Genomic DNA, 26,996 nt, shown 5'->3' on the forward strand with positions numbered 1-26,996 from the left:
ACAGATTGTAAATTAAAAATAAACATCTTTGCCAAAATAATTATTATATTATTGATTGATTGACTATGGCTTTTCAAATCCCCCAGTATTGCTATCTGTAGCGTTAGTTTTAGGCAAATGTTGCAATTCTTCAGCCATTCCTGGACCTGTGACCAAAAACGAGCTACATATGGACAATACCATAATAAATGATCTAATGACTCTGCCTCCTCACAACAGAATCTGCAGAGCTGGGAAGATTGTATACCCCATATATATAACATTCTATTAGTTGCAAGAATTTTGTACAATAATTTAAATTGAAAAATTCTAAGTTTTGAATCCGGCGTTGTTTTGCGTATCAATTCATAAACCATGTGCCATGGAATGGGTACATCGAAAATCTCTTCCCAACTATTTTGCAATTTGTATGGCACAGCTGTTAGTTTTTTGGTCCTTAAATGAAATTGGTATATGTTTTTATTTATCACACTTTTCTTTAACCATTTATGTTCTTTAATATAAGGCCGACATACAAGTTCCTTACTTTTTTCCCCTTCCACCTGCCTCTTCCATTTTTGTGGTAATGCTGCAATTAATTGGTTGTAATTTTGGGTAGAGCAGACTTTTCCATATGTCTGTGTTAGCTGCATGTGTGACATAACTCCACCAGTCCTATTTATGATATCATTCACAAAAATTATACCTTTTTTAAACATTTCTTCGATAAATACAGTTTTTTTATCAATTATTATATTTGAATTTAACCACAATATTTGTTGTACTATTTGTTCCGTCCTTTCAGGTGGATTAAACTGAAATTGCAACCAACTTTCTAAGGCTTGTTTAAAGAATAAGGATATTTTGGAGATCATTTCCTTTTCAAACAACCGAAAATGAGCAGGTGTAATCTGAATAAAGGGAAAAAGGCCCTTCTTGAACATAGGATGAGACATTCGTACCAGTTTACTAGAGAACCAGTTTGGATTTAAGTATAACTTTTGTATGACCGATGCCTTTAGTGAGAGGTCTAATGCTTTAATATTTAATAATTTCTGCCCTCCGAATTCATATTCGTTATATAAATAGGCCCTTTTAATTTTATCTGGCTTGCCGTTCCAAATAAAATTGAATATTTTTTGTTCATATAATTTAAAAAACAGGTCACTAGGTGTAGGCAAAACCATAAGCAAATAGGTAAACTGTGATATGACTAAAGAGTTAATTAGGGTGATTTTTCCACAAATAGACAGGTATTTTCCTTTCCATGGTAGCAAGATCTTATCTATTTTTGCTAACTTTCTATAAAAATTTATTGGAGTGAGATCATTTCTTTCTTTTGGGATTTTTATACCGAGTATGTCCACATCTCCGTCAGACCATTTAATTGGTAAACTACATGGCAATATAAAATGTGTATTTTTTAGTGATCCAATACGTAATATGGTACATTTATCATAATTTGGTTTTAATCCAGAGAGGATAGCAAAGGTATCTAGATCCTCTATGAGGCCCTGGAGAGACTCTAGTTGTGGTTTTAAAAGAAAACATGAATCATCAGCGTACAATGACACCTTAGTTTTTAAGCCATGGATTTCTAATCCTTTAATATTAATGTTTGATCTAATTTTAACAGCTAACATTTCGATGGCAATAATAAATAGATATGCCGATAGTGGACAACCTTGTTTTACTCCTCTAGATAGTTTAAAACTTTCTGAGATGTAGCCATTATTTACTATTTTACACCTAGGGTTACTATACATAATTTTAACCCATTTTATAAGAGATTCCCCAAAATTGAAATATTCTAGGCATTTATATATAAACTCCAGTCGTACTTTATCAAAAGCCTTTTCAAAATCAGCTATGAAAACCTGGCCTGGTGTCCCCGATATCTCATAGTGTTCTATTGTTTCCAGTACTTGCCTTATATTATCTCCAATGTATCGTCCATGTAAAAAACCTGTCTGATTAGGATGAATAATATCTGACAAAACTTTTTTTATTCTATGCGCCAAGCATTTTGCTAGGATTTTTGCATCACAACACTGAAGTGTAAGAGGTCTCCAATTTTTTAATTGGACTGGATCTTTATATATACCACTTGGGTCCTGTTTCAGTAATAACGATATCAGACCTTCTTGTTGTGTGTCTGATAATCTACCATTTATATAGGAGTGGTTAAAACAAGTTAATAATGGTCCTTTGAGTATATCAAAAAACGTTTTGTATACTTCCACTGGTATGCCATCCAGCCCTGGAGTTTTCCCATCTTTAAAGGCCCCAATTGCAACAAGCAGTTCCTCCTCTGTAATTTGGCCTTCACATGAGTCTTTCTGTTCAGATGTTAATTTTACATTATTAATAGGAAAAAAATCCATACAATTAGTTTCAGTTAGTGGAGATGGAGGAGCCTGAAACGAAAACATATTCTTAAAGTACTTTACTTCCTCTTTCAAAATATCATTTGGTGAATCATGCGTGACTCCATCATTTGTCACAAGTTTTAATACATTTTTTTTGGTAGCATTTCTATATTGAAGATTGAAAAAGAATTTGGTGCATTTTTCCCCATATTCCATCCAGTTCGCTTTATTTTTATAATATATTACACTGGATCTTTCTTGAATAAGTTCCTCCATTTCTTTTTGTTTTTCCTCTAAATTATTCTGTGCCTCTATGGTACCGTTTTTATTGCTATCTAACTGTACTGTTAGTCCTTCAATTTCCTTTGTTAATATGGACTCTTTTGATCTAAATTGCTTTTGTTTTATAGATGAGTACTGAATTGCATGGCCTCTAAAGGCACACTTAAAAGTGTCCCATACAATAAGGGGATCTGCTGTACCTATGTTATGTCTGAAAAAGTCAGTTATAAAATCTTCTGTCCTAGTTCTAAACAATTTATCATCTAGTAGACCAGGGGTGTCAAACTCATTCCACGGAGGGCCTAGTGTCTGCAGGTTTTTGGTTTTTCCTTTCAATAAAGCCCTAGACAACCAGGTGTGGGGAGTTCCTAACTAATTAGTGATGTTAATTCATCAATCAAGTACAAGGGAGGAGCGAAAACCCGCAGACACTCGGCCCTCCGTGGAATGAGTTTGACACCTGTGTAGTAGACTTTGATTAAATTTCCAATATCCTCGCCCACGTGGAAATTCTGTAAGAGAAATATATATGCCAATTATGTGATGATCCGACCGCATTCTATCCCCTATCAACACTTTTTAACTTTTGGTGCCAGAGAGAATGGAATAAGAAAGTAGTCAAGACGACTAGCTTGATTCAGCCTCCGCCATGTATATCTCACTAAATCAGGGTATTTAAGTCTCCATATATCCACTAATTCCAATATATCCATGACATTCATGATTTCCTTAAGTGCCTGAGGGTGATAATTTGTAGTGTGATTTCCTTTCCGGTCTATAGAGCTATTTAAGACCGTATTAAAATCTCCCATTATAATAATAGAGTCTAGTGTTGCTTGTAGAGTTGATAAGTTCTTATATATATTTTCAAAGAAGCTTGGATCATCATTATTCGGACCGTATAGGTTAACAAGCCATATTTGTTTATTGTCCAATAACATATTTAAAATAATCCATCTACCTTGAGGATCTGTTTGGACAATTTGCACATTTGGATCAAAATTATTGTTAATTAAGATCATCACCCCTTTTGAATTTCTTTGCCCATGGGAGAAATATATTTTGCCCACCCAGTTCTTTTTCCACAAAACTTCATCTAAAACTGTTGAATGGGTTTCCTGTAAACAATAAATGCTACCATGTTGTTACCATGTTGTGCTGCTGCCATGTTGTTGTCATGTTGTGTTGCTGCCATGTTGTTGTTATGTTGTGCTGCTACCATGTTGTTGTTATGTTGTGTTGCTTCCATGTTGTGTTGCTGCCATGTTGTTGTTATGTTGTGTTGCTTCCATGTTGTGTTGCTACCATGTTGTTGCCATGTTGTGTTGCTACCATGTCGTTGCCATGTTGTGTTGCTGCCATGTTGTGTTGTCATGTGTTGCTACCATGCTGTGTTGTCTTATATCTGTCTTTATGTTGTGTTGTCTCTCTTGTCGTGATGTGTGTTTTGTCCTATATTTTATAATTATTTTTTTAAATCCCAGTCCCTGTCCCAGGAGGCCTTTTGCCTTTGTGAAAAGAGTTTGTTTTTAAATGACTTTCCTAGTTAAACAAAGGTTAAATAAAATAAATAAATAATGATTGCAAAGCAGGATTTGACAGATACCTGCTAATTATCAATATCCAGAAAAGAGCCGTTCAATTCTAAAACCACCTAAAAAGAATCGATTCCAATCCTTCCATAACAAAGCCATCACCTACAGAGAGATGAACCTGGAGAAGAGTCCCCTAAGCAAGCTGGTCCTGGGCCTCTGTTCACAAACACAATCAGACCCACAGATCACAAGGACATCAACACAATTAGACCCAACCAAATCATGAGTAAACAAAAATATAATTACTTGACACATTGGAAAGAAAGAAGTAACAAAAAAACTGAGCCAACTAGAATGCTATTTGGCCCTAAACAGAGAGTACACAGTGGCAGAATACCTGACCACTGTGACTGACCCAAACTTAAGGAAAGCTTTGACTATGTACAGACTCAGTGAGCATAGCCTTGCTATTGAGAAAGGCCACTGTAGGCAGACCTGGCTCTCAAGAGTAGACACAATGCCCACAAAATGAGCTGCAAACTGAGCTGAATTTCCTAACCTCCTGCCAAATGTATGATCATATTAGAATCACATTTTTCCCTCAGATTATACAGACCCCCATAAAATAATGGAAAACAAACTCAATTTCAGTCAAAAAAATCAATTTTGATAAACTCCCATATCTACTGGGTGAAATACCACAGTGGTCCATCACAGCAGCAAGATTTGTGACCTGTTGCCACAAGAAAAGGTCAACCAGTGAAGAACAAACACCATTGTAAATACAACCCATATTTATGTTTATTTATCGTCTCTTTTGTGCTTCAACTGTTTGCACATACTATGACATTTAAAATGTATTTATTCTTTTTTGAACTTTTGTGAGTATAATGTTTAATTTGACTTTTGTTTATTATAACTCCTTCACTTGCTTTGGCAATGTTAACATATATTTTCCATGCCAATAAAGCCCTTAAAATGAATTGAGAGAGAGACGTTGGTTTAGTTTATTAGGATCCCCAAATACATGAAAGAGCACAGAACAGTAATAGACAACAACAACAACATTACATTAATAAGAGTTATACATTCGGAAAGTATTCAGACCACTTGATTTTTTACACATTTGGTTACATTACAGCCTTATTCTAAAATGATTTCAATAGTTTTTTCCCCTCATCCATCTTCACACAATACCCCAGAATGAAAAAGCAAAAGCAGGTTTTTATAAAACCCGGAAAAGATCACATTTACATAAGTATTCAGACCCTTTACTCAGTACTTTGTTGAATCACCTTTGGCAGCGATTACAGCCTCGAGTCTTCTTGGGTATGACGCTATAAGCTTGGCACACCTGGAATTGGGTAGTTTCTCACATTCTTCTCTGTAGATCCTCTCAAGCTTTATCAGGTTGGATGGGGAGCATAGCTGCACAGCTATTTTCAGGTTTCTCCAGAAATGTTAGATCGGGATCAAAGTCTGGGCTCTGGTTGGGCCACTCAAGGACATTCAGAGACTTGTTCCGAAGCCACTCCTGTGTTGTCTTGGCTGTGTGCTTATGGTCATTGTCCAGTTGGAAGGTGAACCTTCGCCCCAGTATTTTGTATTTTGCTCTGTTAATCTTTCCCTCGATCCTGACTAGTCTCCCAGTCCCTGCTGCTGAAAACATCCCTACAGCATGCCACCAACATGCTTCACCGTAGGGATAGTGCCAGATTTCCTCCAGACGTGACGCTTGGCATTCAGGCCAAAGAGTTCAATCTTGGTTTCATCAGACCAGAGAATATTTTTTCTTATGGTCTGAGAGTCCTTTAGGTGCCTTTTGGCAAACTCCAAGTGAGCTGTCATGTCATTTTACTGGAGAGTGGCTTCTGTCTGCCCACTCTACCATAAAGACCTGATTGGTGGAGTGCTGCAGAGATGGTTGTCCTTTTGTCCTTCTGGAAGGTTCTCCCATCTCCACAAATGAGCTCTGGAGCTCTGTCAGAGTGACCATCGGGGTCTTGGGCACCTCCCTGACTACGAACCTTCAATTGAGTTTACCACAGGTGGACTCTGATCAAGTTGAATTCTATGGCACGTTATTTACGTTTCAGTCATTGTTGCCAGAATGATGCAAATGTGGAAAAAGTCAAGGAGTCTGTAAACTTTTGTTAATGCACTGTATATAGGAACGACATCAGGAGGCAAAATATTATTTATTTCCACACTATTCATATATACATTAAATCTGTTTTTGGTTTGGGTAGATTGAAGAAACCTACATATTCAGATATACAGTTGAATCAGATCTTTAGAAAGAACCACAGTGTCTTTCTGAGATGCAGAGTAGGTGAACGGATGATCTATGAATGTGTGGTTCCTACCGTGAAGCATGGAGGAGGAGGTGTGATGGTGTGGGGATGCTTTGCTGGTGACACTGGCAGTGATTTATTTAGAATTCAAGGCCCACTTAACTAGTATGGCTACACACAGCATTCTACTGTGATACACCATCTCTTCTGGTTTGCGCTTAGTGGGACTATCATTTGTTTTTCAACAGGATAATGACCCAACACACACCTCCAGGCTGTGTAAGGGCTATTAGACCAAGAAGGTGGGTGATGGAGTGCCGCATCAGATGACCTGGCCTCCACTCCATTTGAGATGGTTTGGAATGAGTTGGACTGCAGAGTGAAGGTAAAGCAGCCAACAAGTGCTCAGCATATGTGGAAACTCCTTCCAGACTGTTGGAATAGCATTTCAGGTGAACCTGGTTGAGATAATGCCAAGAGTGTGCAAAGCTGTCATCAAGGCAGTGGGTGGCTACTTTGAAGAATCTCAAAAATACAATATATTTTGTTTTGTTTAAGACTGTTTTTGGTTATTACATGATTCCATATGTGTTATATCATAGTTTTGATGTCTTCACTATTATTCTACAATGTAGAAAATAGTAAAAAATATAGAAAAACCCTTGAATGAGTTGGTGTGTCCAAACTTTTGACCGGTAGTGTCCATTTTGTCATGGGTGTAAATCATGCAGCGCCCTGTGTCACGATCGCAGATTTTAGAGACACAACAAATGTCAGTACATATAAGTGTCTTATATCGTCTAAAAGCTTAAATTATTGTTAATATAACTGCACTGTCCAATTTACAGTAGCTATTCCTGCAAAAAAATGCCATGCTATTGTTTGAGGAGAGCTCCTAACAACAAAACACTTTTTTCACCGCGATTTGATAAATTCACCTCTGAAGGTGAAATGTGTACTTACATTCTGGAATCTTGCTATGATTTATCATCCAAAGGGTCCCAGAGATAACATGAAGTGTCATTTTGTTAGATAAAAAAAAAATGTCATATCCTTAAAAGGTCCGATTTGGTATTTCTCACTCGTTCAATTTGCAAAGAAACGAATCTGTGAAAATCTAACCCTAAACGTTCTTTCAAACCAGTCAAATGACGTCCCTATGTATTCCTCAGAGATCCTAGAACGTAACCAGACTTCACTATATCATTAGGGGTGTAGTATATCCTATAGGACACCAAACTTGGACCGAGAGCGACTCCATGGCACGCTGATTACACAGCCGGTCTTCATTTGATCGAATGAATAAAAATAAGCACCAACCGGGGTCAAACAAAGCTAGCTAGACGGGAATGACGGGAATATCCGGAAACCCTGTATCTGTCGCAAAATGTAGCTGCTAACCTTCGACAGCATGCCTTTTCCTTTTTTGCACAAAAATTATACGAATATTCAGTGTTATGAAGTTATAAAAACTTGGTTGTTTTGCAAATGTTGAACTTATAATATGGCTACTAATAATGGAAAAGCTAAATCAAAGTCCAAGTATACAGATTTGATGATATTATTGCAGATAAATGTAATGTGAATGCAAATGTCTCCTTCACGATTTAACCAAATGTGCCTGGGTGACTTCACACTAAATGCCATGTAGTTTGCTCATACTTCAACCTATCCGTCTGAAACTTTGCACATGCACTGCTGCCATCTTGTGGACACCATCGGAGTTTCAACCAGAGTGCTGGCTAGAACTGGGACCTTTCTGTTGCATTTCAAAAATGGTGGTAGAAAAAAACTTTTGTTTTACTTTGTATTTTCTTCTACCAGATATATTGTGTTATATTATCCTACTTTCAATTTACATTTCCACAAACTTCAAAGTGTTTATTTTCAAATGGTACCATGAATATGCATATCCTTGCTTCAGGGCCTGAGCTACAGGCAGTTAGATTTGGGTGTCATTTTAGGTGAAAATTTAAAAAAAGGGGTCTATCCCTATATTTATTAACATTTAAAGTGATTTACCTGTTGGCTCCATCTCTGACAGGGGATACCGGAGCTGGTGATGTTGACTGGTCCTTGGTAGAACCTTCCTTTGTCATTGTAACACGTTGCTGTTTAGACAAATCATCATTATTAGACTGCAAGTAAGACATGTAGTATTGTATATAACGCTTGAAAAAAAATACATTAACACATTTTTTTATTTTTTTTTATACATATTCTAATTACAAAGTACAATTCTTAGAACTCAGATAAAAGAGATGAAACTAAACTTACTTGTGACTTGATCTTTCTTTATATCTAAAACACAAAGAGTGTTTGAGACAAATCATGAATATTAGAGAATATACTAGTATTAGATAATATGTTAGTATTAGAGAGTAGATTAGTATTAGATAATATAGTAGTATTAGAGAGTAGATTAGTATTAGATAATATAGTAGTATTAGAGAGTAGATTAGTATTAGAGAATATACTAGTATTAGAGAGTAGATTAGTATTAGAGAATATACTAGTATTAGAGAGTAGATCCGTATTAGAAAGCTAAGGACAGAGCTAAAGTTAGGGCTGAGGTTAGGGCTAAGGTTAGGGCTAAGGTTAGGGCTAAGGTTAGGGCTAAGGTTAGAGATTCAGTAGGTTGGAGCTAAGGTTAGGGCTAAGTTCAGAGGTACATAAAGTTAGGGATAAGGTTAGGGCTAAGGTTAGAGATTCAGTAGGTTAGAGCTAAGGTTAGGGCTAAGTTCAGAGGTACATACAGTTAGGGCTAAGGTTAGGGCTAAGGTTAGGGCTAAGGTTAGGGCTAAAGTTAGGGCTAAGGTTAGGGCTAAAGTTAGGGCTAAGGTTAGGGCTAAAGTTAGGGCTAAGGTTAGGGCTAAGGTTAGAGGTACAGTAAGTTAGGGCTAAGGTTAGAGGTACATAAAGTTAGGGGTAAGGTTAGAGGTACATAAAGTTAGGGCTAAGGTTAGGGCTAAGTTCAGAGGTACATAAAGTTAGGGCTAAGGTTAGGGCTAAGGTTAGGGCTAAGGTTAGAGGTACAGTAAGTTTGGGCTAAGGTTAGAGGTACAGTAAGTTAGGGCTAAGGTTAGGCCCACAGGGCTCTGGGAAATGTATTGCACTAAATGGAATAGGGTTCCATTTGAGACACAACATGTTTCAGCATCTCTTACGGACAAAGGGGATGGGTGTGCAGGCTCCTGGTGTTGTGTGTTGTGAGGGCAGAGCCATACAGTCAGGCACGGGGATAGAGAGGCCGGAGGAGCCAGAGGAGTACAGGCCTTTATGGGAGTTCCCTACCATCAGGGGCCACTCCTTATGACAGTAGAGCTCCTTCACTGCCAGACAGTGCTCCCTGGAGTAACACAGTAGAGAAACAACCAACACTTTTGATGCTGTCGTTGTTGGCTGTGGCCAGAAGATCCCAAACCCAAAACCCATATGTGTTTTTTTTACGTAGGCCTTGGACTGTACCATTTCTTTACCTTACTGCGCTAGAGAAACGTCATCCAATATTCACTGTAATCAAACATGGAAGACAACACACTGCATCCAACCATGACAACGTGGAACAGACGATCCCAAAGACGACAGACATCTGTCTGCAGTACGTGGGCTACGTGCTATACACAACGATGACTTTCCTAGATCATGAGGCAGTTACATTGGGATGCATTTCTACTGCAATGTTAGTGAATTAGCGTGCTGTCTATGACACACATTTGTGTACACTTCCTGTACGGTTGCCTACAGATTGGTCTAGGAACAGGTCTCAGGCCAGAGGGATTACCTGCAGATTGGTTTAGGAACAGGTCTCAGGCCAGAAGGATTACCTGCAGATTGGTTTAGGGACAGGTCTCAGGCCAGAAGGATTACCTGCAGATTGGTTTAGGGACAGGACCCAGGCCAGAAGGGATGCAGTCCTGGAAGGAGAGATGACAGAGCAGGGAGTGGGCGGCAGGGCTACAGAGCATGCCCAGTCTGTCGAGATCGGCCCAGGCGCTTTGAGCCATGAACTCCTGTGTGTCCTCGGGGTCGTTGAGGGAGGAGTTAAAGAAGACCAGGGCATCGCTCCTTAACATGCCCCGACACACGTTACCACGGTACGCACCACAATAACCCGCACTGCCTTTATACAGCCTGTAACATAGAGACAACATGTTATACAATACCCCAGAGACCTCTTATACAGCCTGTAACATAGAGACAACATGTTATACAATACCCCAGAGACCTCTTATACAGCCTGTAACATAGAGACAACATGTTATACAATACCCCAGAGACCTCTTATACAGCCTGTAACATAGAGACAACATGTTATACAATACCCCAGAGACCTCTTATACAGCCTGTAACATAGAGACAACATGTTATACTATACCCCAGAGACTTCTTATACAGCCTGTAACATATTATATACTACAGTACCCTAGAGACATCTTATACAACCTGTAATAGCGAGACAACATATTATTTACTGTACCACATCAGACCATGGTACAATTACTATTTAGGGTATTTCAACAAAGACATTTGTAACATTTTGTTTTTTAGATATTATTCATTTGAAAAGGCAAGTAGTTAAATATTTTAAATCCTAAAATACAATGACTCAAATATACTCTCATGCATTTAAACCAGGTATGTGAAAAGAGCAGCTGAAATAACATCCTAGACAACCTGTATCCTAGACAACCTGTATCCTAGACAACCTGTATCCTAGACAACCTGTATCCTATACAACCTGTATCCTAGACAACCTGTATCCTAGACAACCTGTATCCTATACAACCTGTATCCTAGACAACCTGTATCCTAGACAACCTGTATCCTAGACAACCTGTATCGTATCCTATACAACCTGTATCGTATCCTATTCAACCTGTATCCTATACAACCTGTATCCCAGACAACCTGTATCCTAGACAACCTGTATCCTAGACAACCTGTATCCTAGACAACCTGTATCCTAGACAACCTGTATCATAGACAACCTGTATCCTAGACAACCTGTATCCTAGACAACCTGTATCCTATACAACCTGTATCCTAGACAACCTGTATCCTATACAACCTGTATCCTAGACAACCTGTATCCTATACAACCTGTATCCTAGACAACCTGTATCCTAGACAACCTGTATCCTATACAACCTGTATCCTATACAACCTGTATCCTAGACAACCTGCATCCTATACAACCTGTATCCTAGACAACCTGTATCCTAGACAACCTGTATCCTAGACAACCTGTATCCTATACAACCTGTATCCTATACAACCTGTATCCTATACAACCTGTATCCTAGACAAACTGTATCCTAGACAACCTGTATCCTAGACAACCTGTATCCTAGACAACCTGTATCCTAGACAACCTGTATCCTATACAACCTGTATCCTAGACAACCTGTATCCTAGACAACCTGTATCCTGTACAACCTGTATCCTAGACAACCTGTATCCTAGACAACCTGTATCCTAGACAACCTGTATCCTATACAACCTGTATCCTAGACAACCTGTATCCTAGACAACCTGTATCCTAGACAACCTGTATCCTAGACAACCTGTATCCTATACAACCTGTATCGTATCCTATACAACCTGTATCCTAGACAACCTGTATCCTAGACAACCTGTATCCTAGACAACCTGTATCCTATACAACCTGTATCCTAGACAACCTGTATCCTAGACAACCTGTATCCTAGACAACCTGTATCCTATACAACCTGTATCCTGTACAACCTGTATCCTAGACAACCTGTATCCTAGACAACCTGTATCCTAGACAACCTGTATGCTATACAACCTGTATCCTAGACAACCTGTATCCTATACAACCTGTATCCTAGACAACCTGTATCCTAGACAACCTGTATCGTATCCTATACAACCTGTATCCTAGACAACCTGTATCCTAGACAACCTGTATCCTAGACAACCTGTATTTACACAACAAACACTCTATAGGAGAGAACAGTCTTACCTCCACTCTACAGGGAAGGGACAGGATCCATTGACCAGCAGCAGAGCAGGACCCAGGAGCAACAGATAAACACAGGTTATTGATCTGTAAGGAGAGCAGACAGCTACACATTGTTTTTTACTGAGCAGGGAGAACATGCTGCTGTCGTGGCCAGATCATAGCAGTGAGGAGACCAGGGAGTCCTGTGTGTGTGTCTGTGTGGCAGTGGGTGTGAAAAGGGGATGGGTAACCCATTGCCAGGTGTGTGTGTGTGTGTGGTTACAGCCTCACATTGTTGACCCCATGCAGAGGGCCTGAGGGTCTGGTCTGAAGAGCCATAAAGTATTTTATTTCAAATCAAACAAATGCATTTTTCTGCAGCTTTTCTTCCGATTATACCTTATTTCTCTATGGCTTGTTAACATTGTCTGGTTTTCTGCAGCTATTCTTCAGATTAAACTTGGTTTTCTATGGCTTGGTAACAATGTGTGTTCTATTACAAGCCTGTAAGTTGCTGATTGAGGTTAGAGTTCGGTTGGGGCTATTTGAGGTAAAACAGTGATACAATGGGGAGTGAGAGAGTAGAAAAACATGAGCTAACGAGGAGACACAGCTGAATAGACTCAGAGAGACCACACACACACACACCACACACCACACACACACACACACACACGCACACGCACACGCACACGCACACGCACACGCACACGCACACGCACACGCACACGCACACACACACACACACACACACACACACACACACACACACACACACACACACACACACACACACACAGAGAGAGAGAGACTGAGAGCAGCTAGCAAAACAGCAGAGTTCAAACCAACACACTGGGTAAACAGCACATTGTTCTGAAACACATGTAGATATGTGCTGTTGCTAATGCTACCCCATAGCGCTCTGGTCTAAAACAGTAGATATTTACATTTAACAGACGCTCTTATCCAGAGCGAATTACAAATTGGAAAGTTCATACATATTCATCCTGGTCGCCCCGTGGGATTTGAACCCTGGTCCCCCCATGGGAATTGAACCCTGGTCCCCCCGTGGGAAATGAACCCACAACCCTGGCGTTGCCAGCGCCATGCTCTACCAACTGAGCCACACGGGACCCGATATACCAGATATAGAGGCTGATAGGCAGTAGGGTGGCATTCAAGGGCCTACCTTGGACAGTGACTCCGGCTGAAGATTTGGCGGACTTAGCCCCAGCGCTGTGTCTGTTGGAGGCTAGACAGGTGTAGCGGGCAGGTTTAGTCACCGTGATGTGTAGTACAGACAGAATCACCTCTCCTACTAACGTCTCCTCCACAGAGCCACCCGGAACCTGATGGAATAACAGAAGATAAGATACACTTTAGAGGACTGTGTGTGTGTGTGTGTGTGTGTGTGTGTGTGTGTGTGTGTGTGTGTGTGTGTGTGTGTGTGTGTGTGTGTGTGTGTGTGTGTGTGTCAGAGGAGGCTGCTGAGGGGAGGATGACTCATAGTGTCTGGAACGGAGCACATGGAAACCATGTGTTTGATGTTGTTGATAACTTCCCATCTATTCCCATGAGCCTGACCTCCCCTATTTTATTTTATATTTCACCTTTATTTAATGTAGTAAGATTAGGGAGGTAAGGCAATACATAGGCCATAGTAGCGAAGTAATTACAATTTAGCAGATTAACACTGGAGTGATAGATGTGCAGATGATGATGTGCAAGTAGAGATACTGGTGTGCCTAAGAGCAGAAAAGTAAATAAGTAGAGATAATGGGGTGAAAAATAGCAAACAAATTAAAAAGAACAATATGGGAATGAGGTAGTTGGGTGGGCTATTTACAGATGGGGTATGTACAGGTGCAATGATCGGTAAGCTGCTCTGACAACTGGTGCTTAAAGTCAGTGAGGGCGATATTAGACTCCAGATTCAGTGATTTTTGCAATTCGTTAGTACCCTTTCTCTAAGATGCTTCAGGAACACAAGCCAGATCTCTTAGACTTTGGGCTGGCTGAGGCTATGCCTGCTCATATCCCCCAAAACCCTATGCTTTTATGTATTCACAACACACAGAGAAGAGGAAGAAGAGTAAGCTTATGAGAAGTAGAAAGAGCAGTATATCCGGAGAGCAGTACTCACGGTATTCCCGTTCTCCAACCACGGAGAGCAGTACTCACGGTACTACCGTTCTCCAACCATGGAGAGCAGTACTCACGGTATTCCCGTTCTCCAACCATGGAGAATAGTACTCACAGTATTCCCGTTCTCCAACCATGGAGAGCAGTACTCACGGTATTCCCGTTCTCCAACCACGGAGAGCAGTACTCACGGTATTCCCGTTCTCCAACCATGGAGAGCAGTACTCACGGTATTTCCGTTCTCCAACCATGGAGAGCAGTACTCACGGTATTTCCGTTCTCCAACCATGGAGAATAGTACTCACAGTATTTCTGTTCTCCAACCATGGAGAGCAGTACTCACGGTATTTCCGTTCTCCAACCATGGAGAGCAGTACTCACAGTATTTCCGTTCTCCAACCATGGAGAATAGTACTCACGGTATTTCCGTTCTCCAACCATGTGATGGCGGGGATAGGGTTTCCAGTGGCGTTACACTCCAGAGAGACCTCGCTACCAAAGGTCACTCTCTTATCCTTGGGGACCCTGAGGATCCGGGCTGGGGCTGGAGGAAACATCAAAACATATCGGTTAGAAACATTATGAGTTATATGTTGATATTAGGCTGCTTTGATTAACATGAGGTATTTCAGAGTCCTCTGTTGTGGGTCCACCAGCCTTACTAGGACTTGCCCTGTACTTCTATGGAGACCGGTTTGGAGAAGGCTCTAGGACTTGCCCTGTACTTCTATGGAGACTGGTTTGAGGAAGACTCTAGGACTTACCCTGTACTTCTATGGAGACTGGTTTGAGGAATGATATAAGACTTACTCTGTACTTCTATGGAGACTGGTTTGGAGAAAACTCTAGGACTTGCCCTGTACTTCTATGGAGACTGGTTTGAGGAAGACTCTAGGACTTACCCTGTACTTCTATGGTGACTGGTTTGGAGAAGGCTCTAGGACTTACCCTGTACTTCTATGGTGACTGGTTTGGAGAAGGCTCTAGGACTTACCCTGTACTTCTATGGTGACTGGTTTGGAGAAGGCTCTAGGACTTACCCTGTACTTCTATGGTGACTGGTTTGGAGAAGGCTCTAGGACTTACCCTGTACTTCTATGGTGACTGGTTTGGAGAAGGCTCTAGGACTTACCCTGTACTTCTATGGTGACTGGTTTGGAGAAGGCTCTAGGACTTACCCTGTACTTCTATGGTGACTGGTTTGGAGAAGGCTCTAGGACTTACCCTGTACTTCTATGGTGACTGGTTTGGAGAAGGCTCTAGGACTTACCCTGTACTTCTATGGTGACTGGTTTGGAGAAGGCGATCCCGAAGCTGTTCTTGGCCACACAGCGGTACTGCCCCGCATCTTCCTTCTTGATGTTATGGATCTTCAGAGCGCCATAATCCAGAATCGTGATCCGATCACTCACCTGTTGGGAGTATTGATTCTGAAAGTGAATTGAGTGTCTAAGAACAAAGCTGTTATCGTTATTCAGTTGACGACTTCTGTTTGGAAGATCCACTTGATATCAATTCAATGGGTGGCGTAGTCTAGAACCTTCTAGTGTTCTGTCACAATTGTCAATATGTGAAATTCCTGCAGAGTATTCTACATTCGATGTTTGAGTAGTTTGCTCATATAGTATACCGTCCTCACAACAAACCGGCATTGCTGATTGAAAATAAGAGGTACCGTCATAAGAGCATCATCTTTGATCCAGGAGATGTCTGGTTTGGGGTTTCCTAGCGTCACACAGGGCAACACGGCCTTGGACTCAATCAGTAGCGTCATGTTGGTGGGGTGTCTTTTTATCTGCGGCTCTGGAGGAAGAACATAGTTGCTGATTAATCAATGTGGCATCATTGCAGACTATCCTTCTCCCTAATACTGTTTGAAGGAGAACAATCTGAAGCATTGAAGGCATCTTTAGTTCACTGGCGTAAAATCAGCAAGCTTGACATATTGTAGAGTTCACACCAGTGTGATTGACAAGGACAATAAGATTGGGCAAGATTATGTTAAAACCTCTTCGGGATAGGGGGCAGCATTTTCACTTTTGGATAAATAGCGTGCCCAATTTCAACTTCCTTCTACTCATCCCCAGAATATAAGATATGCATATTATTAGTAGATTTGGATAGAAACTCTGAAGTTTCTAAAACGGTTTGAATCATGTCTGTGAGTACAACAGAACTTATGTAGCAGGCAAAACCCCGAGGACTAACCATTCAGATTCTTTTTTTTTGTGGTCACCGTCTGTTCAATGAGGTTTCAGTGGGATACTAGATTTCTAAGGGACTTGTTTGCAGTTCCTACCGCTTCCACTGGATGTCACCAGTCTTTGGAAATTGGTTGAGGTTATTCCTTTGTGCAATGAAGAAGTACGGCCATCTTGAATGAGAGTAACATTATGTGTACTGTTTGAGAGTTGCGCAAGACTAGAAAAGTAGCGTTAGTTTGTTGTCCTCCTGTATTGAAAACAGATAGACCCTTCTGCAATTTGATCGATTATTAACGTTTAAAAATACCTTAAGTTGTATTACAAAAGTAGTTTGAAATGTTTTGGCAAAGTTTACAGGTACTTTTTGAGTTGCTTTGTAGTGACATTGCGCAAATTGGAAGATGTTTATTTCTGGATCAAACGCGCCAAATAAATTGACATTTTGGATATATATGGAAGGAATTAATTGAACAAAAGGACCATTTGTGATGTTTATGGGACATATTGGAGTGCCAAAAAAAGAATCTCGTCAAAGGTAAGGCATGATTTATATTTTATATCTGCGTTTTGTGTCGCGCCTGCAGGGTTGAAATATGCTTCACTCTCTTGTTGACATTGTGCTATCATCAGATAATGGTATCTTATGCTTTCGCCGAAAAGCCTTTTTGAAATCTGACATATTGGCTGGATTCATGAGTGTATCTTAAATTTGGTATCTTACTTGTGTGACTTAATGAAAGTTTGATTTTTACATCATTTTATTTGAATTTGGCGTTCTGCATTTTCCCTGGATTTTGGCCAACATTCCCAGAGAAGTTAAACATAGTTGGTTTAGACTTTAGAGGTCCTGTACAGGCTATTATGAGACTTCTAGAATAATCTCGTTTCGAACACTGTTGAGTTTCAAATGACACCCTGCTCCTATTTAGAGGAATACTTCATGTAGTTGATGTTTGTGCCTCTGTGGAAATCTAATGAGCTTTTATTAAAAAAAATGCCTTTCAGAATCCTTCTGTTGAAGCTAGAGATATTCTCCTTTCCCTTTCCAACTGACTAGGTATCCCCCTTTCCAACTGACTAGGTATCCCCCTTTCCCTTTCCAACTGACTAGGTATCCCCCTTTACAACTGACTAGGTATCCCCCTTTCCCTTTACAACTGACTAGGTATCCCCCTTTCCAACTGACTAGGTATCCCCCTTTCCCTTTCCAACTGACTAGGTATCCCCCTTTCCCTTTCCAACTGACTAGGTATCCCCCTTTCCCTTTCCAACTGACTAGGTATCCCCCTTTCCAACTGACTAGGTATCCCCTTTCCCTTTACAACTGACTAGGTATCCCCTTTCCCTTTCCAACTGACTAGGTATCCCCCTTTCCCTTTACAACTGACTAGGTATCCCCCTTTCCCTTTCCAACTGACTAGGTATCCCCCTTTCCCTTTACAACTGACTAGATATCCCCTTTCCCTTTCCAACTGACTAGGTATCCCCTTTCCCTTTACAACTGACTAGGTATCCCCCTTTCCCTTTCCAACTGACTAGGTATCCCCCTTTCCCTTTACAACTGACTAGGTATCCCCCTTTCCCTTTCCAACTGACTAGGTATCCCCCTTTCCCTTTCCAACTGACTAGGTATCCCCCTTTCCCTTTCCAACTGACTAGGTATCCCCCTTTCCCTTTCCAACTGACTAGGTATCCCCCTTTCCCTTTCCAACTGACTAGGTATCCCCCTTTCCCTTTCCAACTGACTAGGTATCCCCCTTTCCAACTGACTAGGTATCCCCCTTTCCCTTTCCAACTGACTAGGTATCCCCCTTTCCCTTTCCAACTGACTAGGTATCCCCCTTTCCCTTTCCAACTGACTAGATATCCCCTTTCCCTTTCCAACTGACTAGATATCCCCTTTCCCTTTCCAACTGACTAGGTATCCCCCTTTCCCTTTCCAACTGACTAGGTATCCCCCTTTCCAACTGACTAGGTATCCCCCTTTCCAACTGACTAGGTATCCCCCTTTCCAACTGACTAGGTATCCCCCTTTCCAACTGACTAGGTATCCCCCTTTCCAACTGACTAGGTATCCCCCTTTCCAACTGACTAGGTATCCCCCTTTCCAACTGACTAGGTATCCCCCTTTCCAACTGACTAGGTATCCCCCTTTCCAACTGACTAGGTATCCCCCTTTCCAACTGACTAGGTATCCCCCTTTCCCTTTCCATCTGACTAGGTATCCCCCTTTCCCTTTACAACTGACTAGGTATCCCCCTTTCCAACTGACTAGATATCCCCCTTTCCCTTTCCAACTGACTAGATATCCCCCTTTCCCTTTCCAACTGACTAGATATCCCCCTTTACAACTGACTAGGTATCCCCCTTTCCAACTGACTAGGTATCCCCCTTTCCAACTGACTAGGTATCCCCCTTTCCCTTTCCAACTGACTAGGTATCCCCCTTTCCAACTGACTAGATATCCCCCTTTCCCTTTCCAACTGACTAGGTATCCCCCTTTCCAACTGACTAGGTATCCCCCTTCCCCTTTCCAACTCACTAGGTATCCCCCTTTCCAACTGACTAGATATCCCCCTTTCCCTTTACAACTGACTAGGTATCCCCCTTTCCCTTTACAACTGACTAGGTATCCCCCTTTCCAACTGACTAGGTATCCCCCTTTCCAACTGACTAGGTATCCCCCTTTCCAACTGACTAGGTATCCCCCTTTCCAACTGACTAGATATCCCCCTTTCCCTTTCCAACTGACTAGATATCCCCCTTTCCCTTTCCAACTGACTAGATATCCCCCTTTCCCTTTCCAACTGACTAGGTATCCCCCTTTCCCTTTACAACTGACTAGGTATCCCCCTTTCCCTTTCCAACTGACTAGGTATCCCCCTTTCCAACTGACTAGGTATCCCCCTTTCCTTTCCAACTGACTAGATATCCCCCTTCCCTTTCCAACTGACTAGGTATCCCCCTTTCCCTTTCCAACTGACTAGGTATCCCCCTTCCCCTTTACAACTGACTAGATATCCCCCTTTCCAACTGACTAGATATCCCCCTTCCCCTTTACAACTGACTAGATATCCCCCTTTCCCTTTCCAACTGACTAGATATCCCCCTTTCCCTTTCCAACTGACTAGGTATCCCCCTTTCCCTTTACAACTGACTAGATATCCCCCTTCCCCTTTACAACTGACTAGGTATCCCCCTTTCCCTTTACAACTGACTAGATATCCCCCTTTCCCTTTCCAACTGACTAGGTATCCCCCTTTCCCTTTCCAACTGACTAGGTATCCCCCTTTCCCTTTACAACTGACTAGGTATCCCCCTTTCCCTTTACAACTGACTAGATATCCCCCTTTCCCTTTCCAACTGACTAGGTATCCCCCTTTCCCTTTCCAACTGACTAGGTATCCCCCTTTCCAACTGACTAGGTATCCCCCTTCCCCTTTACAACTGACTAGATATCCCCCTTTCCCTTTCCAACTGACTAGGTATCCCCCTTTCCCTTTACAACTGACTAGATATCCCCCTTTCCAACTGACTAGATATCCCCTTTCCCTTTACAACTGACTAGATATCCCCCTTTCCAACTGACTAGATATCCCCCTTCCCCTTTACAACTGACTAGGTATCCCCCTTTCCCTTTCCAACTGACTAGGTATCCCCCTTTCCCTTTACAACTGACTAGGTATCCCCCTTTCCAACTGACTAGGTATCCCCCTTTCCCTTTCCAACTGACTAGGTATCCCCCTTCCCCTTTACAACTGACTAGATATCCCCCTTTCCCTTTCCAACTGACTAGGTATCCCCCTTTCCAACTGACTAGATATCCCCTTTCCCTTTCCAACTGACTAGGTATCCCCCTTTCCAACTGACTAGGTATCCCCCTTTTCCTTTACAACTGACTAGGTATCCCCCTTTCCCTTTCCAACTGACTAGGTATCCCCCTTTCCCTTTCCAACTGACTAGGTATCCCCCTTTCCCTTTCCAACTGACTAGGTATCCCCCTTTCCCCTTCCAACTGACTAGATATCCCCCTTTCCCTTTCCAACTGACTAGATATCCCCCTTTCCCTTTCCAACTGACTAGGTATCCCCCTTTCCCTTTCCAACTGACTAGATATCCCCCTTTCCCTTTCCAACTGACTAGGTATCCCCCTTTCCAACTGACTAGGTATCCCCCTTTCCCTTTCCAACTGACTAGGTATCCCCCTTTCCCTTTCCAACTGACTAGGTATCCCCCTTTCCCTTTCCAACTGACTAGATATCCCCCTTTCCCTTTCCAACTGACTAGGTATCCCCCTTTCCCTTTCCAACTGACTAGGTATCCCCCTTTCCCTTTCCAACTGACTAGATATCCCCCTTTAACTTTACAACTGACTAGGTATCCCCCTTCCCCTTTACAACTGACTAGATATCCCCCTTTCCCTTTACAACTGACTAGATATCCCCCTTCCCCTTTACAACTGACTAGGTATCCCCCTTTCCAACTGACTAGATATCCCCCTTCCCCTTTACAACTGACTAGGTATCCCCCTTTCCCTTTCCAACTGACTAGGTATCCCCCTTTCCAACTGACTAGGTATCCCCCTTTCCAACTGACTAGATATCCCCCTTTCCCTTTACAACTGACTAGGTATCCCCCTTTCCCTTTCCAACTGACTAGATATCCCCCTTCCCCTTTCCAACTGACTAGGTATCCCCCTTTCCAACTGACTAGATATCCCCCTTCCCCTTTACAACTGACTAGGTATCCCCCTTTCCCTTTCCAACTGACTAGGTATCCCCCTTTCCAACTGACTAGATATCCCCCTTTCCCTTTCCAACTGACTAGGTATCCCCCTTTCCCTTTACAACTGACTAGGTATCCCCCTTCCCCTTTACAACTGACTAGATATCCCCTTTCCCTTTCCAACTGACTAGGTATCCCCCTTTCCCTTTCCAACTGACTAGGTATCCCCCTTTCCCTTTCCAACTGACTAGGTATCCCCCTTTCCCTTTCCAACTGACTAGATATCCCCCTTTCCCTTTACAACTGACTAGATATCCCCCTTTCCCTTTACAACTGACTAGGTATCCCCCTTTCCCTTTCCAACTGACTAGATATCCCCCTTTCCCTTTCCAACTGACTAGATATCCCCCTTTCCCTTTCCAACTGACTAGGTATCCCCCTTTCCCTTTCCAACTGACTAGGTATCCCCCTTTCCCTTTCCAACTGACTAGGTATCCCCCTTTCCCTTTCCAACTGACTAGGTATCCCCCTTTCCAACTGACTAGGTATCCCCCTTTCCCTTTCCAACTGACTAGATATCCCCCTTTACAACTGACTAGATATCCCCCTTTCCCTTTCCAACTGACTAGGTATCCCCCTTTCCCTTTCCAACTGACTAGATATCCCCCTTTCCCTTTCCAACTGACTAGGTATCCCCCTTTCCCTTTCCAACTGACTAGGTATCCCCCTTTCCCTTTCCAACTGACTAGATATCCCCCTTTCCCTTTCCAACTGACTAGATATCCCCCTTTCCCTTTCCAGCTGACTAGATATCCCCCTTTCCCTTTCCAACTGACTAGGTATCCCCCTTTACAACTGACTAGGTATCCCCCTTTCCAACTGACTAGGTATCCCCCTTTCCCTTTCCAACTGACTAGATATCCCCCTTTACAACTGACTAGGTATCCCCCTTTCCCTTTCCAACTGACTAGATATCCCCCTTTCCCTTTCCAGCTGACTAGGTATCCCCCTTTACAACTGACTAGGTATCCCCCTTTCCAACTGACTAGATATCCCCTTTCCCTTTCCAACTGACTAGGTATCCCCCTTTCCAACTGACTAGGTATCCCCCTTTCCAACTGACTAGGTATCCCCCTTTCCCTTTCCAACTGACTAGGTATCCCCCTTTCCCTTTCCAACTGACTAGGTATCCCCCTTTCCAACTGACTAGGTATCCCCCTTTCCCTTTCCAACTGACTAGGTGTCCCCCTTTCCAACTGACTAGATATCCCCCTTTCCAACTGACTAGGTATCCCCCTTTCCCTTTCCAACTGACTAGGTATCCCCCTTTCCAACTGACTAGGTATCCCCCTTTCCAACTGACTAGGTATCCCCCTTTCCAACTGACTAGGTATCCCCCTTTCCAACTGACTAGGTATCCCCCTTTCCCTTTCCAACTGACTAGGTATCCCCCTTTCCCTTTCCAACTGACTAGGTATCCCCCTTTCCAACTGACTAGGTATCCCCCTTTCCAACTGACTAGGTATCCCCCTTTCCAACTGACTAGGTATCCCCCTTTCCCTTTCCAACTGACTAGGTATCCCCCTTTCCCTTTCCAACTGACTAGGTATCCCCCTTTCCCTTTCCAACTGACTAGGTATCCCCCTTTCCCTTTACAACTGACTAGGTATCCCCCTTTCCCTTTACAACTGACTAGATATCCCCCTTTCCCTTTACAACTGACTAGATATCCCCCTTTCCCTTTCCAACTGACTAGGTATCCCCCTTTCCCTTTCCAACTGACTAGGTATCCCCCTTTCCCTTTCCAACTGACTAGATATCCCCCTTTCCCTTTCCAACTGACTAGATATCCCCCTTTCCAACTGACTAGGTATCCTCCTTTCCCTTTCCAACTGACTAGGTATCCCCCTTTCCCTTTCCATCTGACTAGGTATCCCCCTTTCCCTTTACAACTGACTAGGTATCCCCCTTTCCAACTGACTAGATATCCCCCTTTCCCTTTCCATCTGACTAGGTATCCCCCTTTCCCTTTACAACTGACTAGATATCCCCCTTTCCAACTGACTAGGTATCCCCCTTTCCCTTTACAACTGACTAGATATCCCCCTTTCCCTTTCCAACTGACTAGATATCCCCCTTCCCCTTTACAACTGACTAGATATCCCCCTTTCCCTTTCCAACTGACTAGATATCCCCCTTTCCCTTTACAACTGACTAGATATCCCCCTTTCCCTTTCCAACTGACTAGGTATCCCCCTTTCCAACTGACTAGGTATCCCCCTTTCCAACTGACTAGGTATCCCCCTTTCCAACTGACTAGGTATCCCCCTTTCCAACTGACTAGGTATCCCCCTTTCCAACTGACTAGATATCCCCCTTCCCCTTTACAACTGACTAGATATCTCTCCTTTCCCCTTTCCCTTTACAACTGACTAGATATCCCCCTTTCCCTTTCCAACTGACTAGGTATCCCCCTTTCCCTTTACAACTGACTAGATATCCCCCTTCCCCTTTCCAACTGACTAGGTATCCCCCTTTCCCTTTCCAACTGACTAGGTATCCCCCTTTCCCTTTCCAACTGACTAGATATCCCCCTTCCCCTTTCCAACTGACTAGGTATCCCCCTTTCCCTTTCCAACTCACTAGGTATCCCCCTTTCCCTTTCCAACTCACTAGGTATCCCCCTTTCCCTTTCCAACTCACTAGGTATCCCCCTTTCCCTTTCCAACTGACTAGGTATCCCCCTTTCCAACTGACTAGGTATCCCCCTTTCCCTTTCCAACTGACTAGGTATCCCCCTTTCCAACTGACTAGGTATCCCCCTTTCCAACTGACTAGGTATCCCCCTTTCCCTTTACAACTGACTAGATATCCCCCTTCCCCTTTCCAACTGACTAGGTATCCCCCTTTCCAACTGACTAGGTATCCCCCTTTCCCTTTCCAACTGACTAGGTATCCCCCTTTCCAACTGACTAGGTATCTCCCTTTCCAACTGACTAGATATCCCCCTTCCCCTTTCCCTTTCCAACTGACTAGGTATCTCCCTTTCCAACTGACTAGATATCCCCCTTCCCCTTTCCCTTTCCAACTGACTAGGTATCCCCCTTTCCAACTGACTAGGTATCCCCCTTTCCCTTTACAACTGACTAGATATCCCCCTTTCCCTTTACAACTGACTAGATATCCCCCTTTCCCTTTCCAACTGACTAGGTATCCCCCTTTCCAACTGACTAGATATCCCCCTTTCCCTTTCCAACTGACTAGGTATCCCCCTTTCCCTTTCCAACTGACTAGGTATCCCCCTTTCCCTTTCCAACTGACTAGGTATCCCCCTTTCCAACTGACTAGATATCCCCCTTTCCAACTGACTAGATATCCCCTTTCCCTTTCCAACTGACTAGGTATCCCCCTTTCCCTTTCCAACTGACTAGGTATCCCCCTTTCCAACTGACTAGATATCCCCCTTTCCAACTGACTAGGTATCCCCCTTTCCAACTGACTAGATATCCCCCTTTCCAACTGACTAGGTATCCCCCTTTCCAACTGACTAGATATCCCCCTTCCCCTTTCCCTTTCCAACTGACTAGGTATCTCCCTTTCCAACTGACTAGATATCCCCCTTCCCCTTTCCCTTTCCAACTGACTAGGTATCCCCCTTTCCAACTGACTAGGTATCCCCCTTTCCCTTTACAACTGACTAGATATCCCCTTTCCCTTTACAACTGACTAGATATCCCCCTTTCCCTTTCCAACTGACTAGGTATCCCCCTTTCCAACTGACTAGGTATCCCCCTTTCCAACTGACTAGGTATCCCCCTTTCCCTTTACAACTGACTAGATATCCCCCTTTCCCTTTCCAACTGACTAGGTATCCCCCTTTCCAACTGACTAGGTATCCCCCTTTCCCTTTACAACTGACTAGGTATCCCCCTTTCCAACTGACTAGGTATCCCCCTTCCCCTTTACAACTGACTAGATATCCCCCTTTCCCTTTACAACTGACTAGATATCCCCCTTCCCCTTTACAACTGACTAGGTATCCCCCTTTCCCTTTACAACTGACTAGGTATCCCCCTTTCCAACTGACTAGGTATCCCCCTTTCCAACTGACTAGGTATCCCCCTTTCCAACTGACTAGGTATCCCCCTTTCCAACTGACTAGGTATCCCCCTTTCCAACTGACTAGGTATCCCCCTTTCCAACTGACTAGGTATCCCCCTTTCCAACTGACTAGATATCCCCCTTTCCCTTTCCAACTGACTAGGTATCCCCCTTTCCAACTGACTAGATATCCCCCTTCCCCTTTACAACTGACTAGATATCCCCCTTTCCCTTTACAACTGACTAGATATCCCCCTTCCCCTTTACAACTGACTAGGTATCCCCCTTTCCCTTTACAACTGACTAGGTATCCCCCTTTCCAACTGACTAGGTATCCCCCTTTCCAACTGACTAGGTATCCCCCTTTCCAACTGACTAGGTATCCCCCTTTCCCTTTACAACTGACTAGGTATCCCCCTTTCCCTTTCCAACTGACTAGGTATCCCCCTTTCCCTTTACAACTGACTAGATATCCCCCTTTCCCTTTACAACTGACTAGATATCCCCCTTTCCCTTTCCAACTGACTAGGTATCCCCCTTTCCCTTTCCAACTGACTAGGTATCCCCCTTTCCCTTTCCAACTGACTAGGTATCCCCCTTTCCCTTTCCAACTGACTAGATATCCCCCTTTCCCTTTACAACTGACTAGGTATCCCCCTTTCCCTTTACAACTGACTAGGTATCCCCCTTTCCCTTTACAACTGACTAGGTATCCCCCTTTCCAACTGACTAGGTATCCCCCTTTCCCTTTCCAACTGACTAGATATCCCCCTTTACAACTGACTAGGTATCCCCCTTTCCCTTTCCAACTGACTAGATATCCCCCTTTCCAACTGACTAGGTATCCCCCTTTCCCTTTCCAACTGACTAGATATCCCCTTTCCAACTGACTAGGTATCCCCCTTTCCCTTTCCAACTGACTAGATATCCCCTTTCCCTTTCCAACTGACTAGATATCCCCCTTTCCAACTGACTAGGTATCTCCCTTCCCCTTTCCCTTTCCAACTGACTAGATATCCCCTTTCCAACTGACTAGGTATCCCCCTTTCCAACTGACTAGGTATCTCCCTTCCCCTTTCCCTTTCCAACTGACTAGGTATCCCCCTTTCCAACTGACTAGGTATCCCCCTTTCCCTTTCCAACTGACTAGGTATCCCCCTTTCCAACTGACTAGGTATCCCCCTTTCCCTTTCCAACTGACTAGATATCCCCTTTCCCTTTCCAACTGACTAGGTATCCCCCTTTCCAACTGACTAGGTATCTCCCTTCCCCTTTCCCTTTCCAACTGACTAGGTATCCCCCTTTCCAACTGACTAGGTATCCCCCTTTCCCTTTCCAACTGACTAGGTATCCCCCTTTCCAACTGACTAGGTATCTCCCTTCCCCTTTCCCTTTCC

General features: G+C 42.9%; 1 protein-coding gene and 1 non-coding gene across 2 annotated transcripts in view; both read right to left on the reverse strand.

Annotated features, from left to right (window-relative positions):
• musk (muscle, skeletal, receptor tyrosine kinase) overlaps positions 1 to 26,996 on the reverse strand; it is an 87,347-nt gene that overhangs the window by 41,010 nt on the left and 19,341 nt on the right. Inside the window, exons 4-12 of the mRNA XM_055873604.1 lie at positions 16,245 to 16,372; positions 15,840 to 15,981; positions 14,989 to 15,113; positions 13,617 to 13,776; positions 12,449 to 12,455; positions 10,330 to 10,593; positions 9,627 to 9,808; positions 8,737 to 8,760; positions 8,482 to 8,570 (exon numbers count right to left, since the gene is read on the reverse strand). Of these exons, the coding sequence (XP_055729579.1) occupies positions 8,482 to 8,570; positions 8,737 to 8,760; positions 9,627 to 9,808; positions 10,330 to 10,593; positions 12,449 to 12,455; positions 13,617 to 13,776; positions 14,989 to 15,113; positions 15,840 to 15,981; positions 16,245 to 16,372 (1,121 nt within the window). The remainder of the gene's footprint in view (positions 1 to 8,481; positions 8,571 to 8,736; positions 8,761 to 9,626; positions 9,809 to 10,329; positions 10,594 to 12,448; positions 12,456 to 13,616; positions 13,777 to 14,988; positions 15,114 to 15,839; positions 15,982 to 16,244; positions 16,373 to 26,996) is intronic.
• Positions 13,486 to 13,562, reverse strand: trnaa-ggc (transfer RNA alanine (anticodon GGC)). Its single transcript has one exon. It is a non-coding gene; the product is annotated as a tRNA-Ala (tRNA).

The sequence above is a fragment of the Salvelinus fontinalis genome, chromosome 21 (assembly GCF_029448725.1).
Source record: "Salvelinus fontinalis isolate EN_2023a chromosome 21, ASM2944872v1, whole genome shotgun sequence".
NCBI classification, from domain to species: Eukaryota; Metazoa; Chordata; class Actinopteri; order Salmoniformes; family Salmonidae; genus Salvelinus; species Salvelinus fontinalis.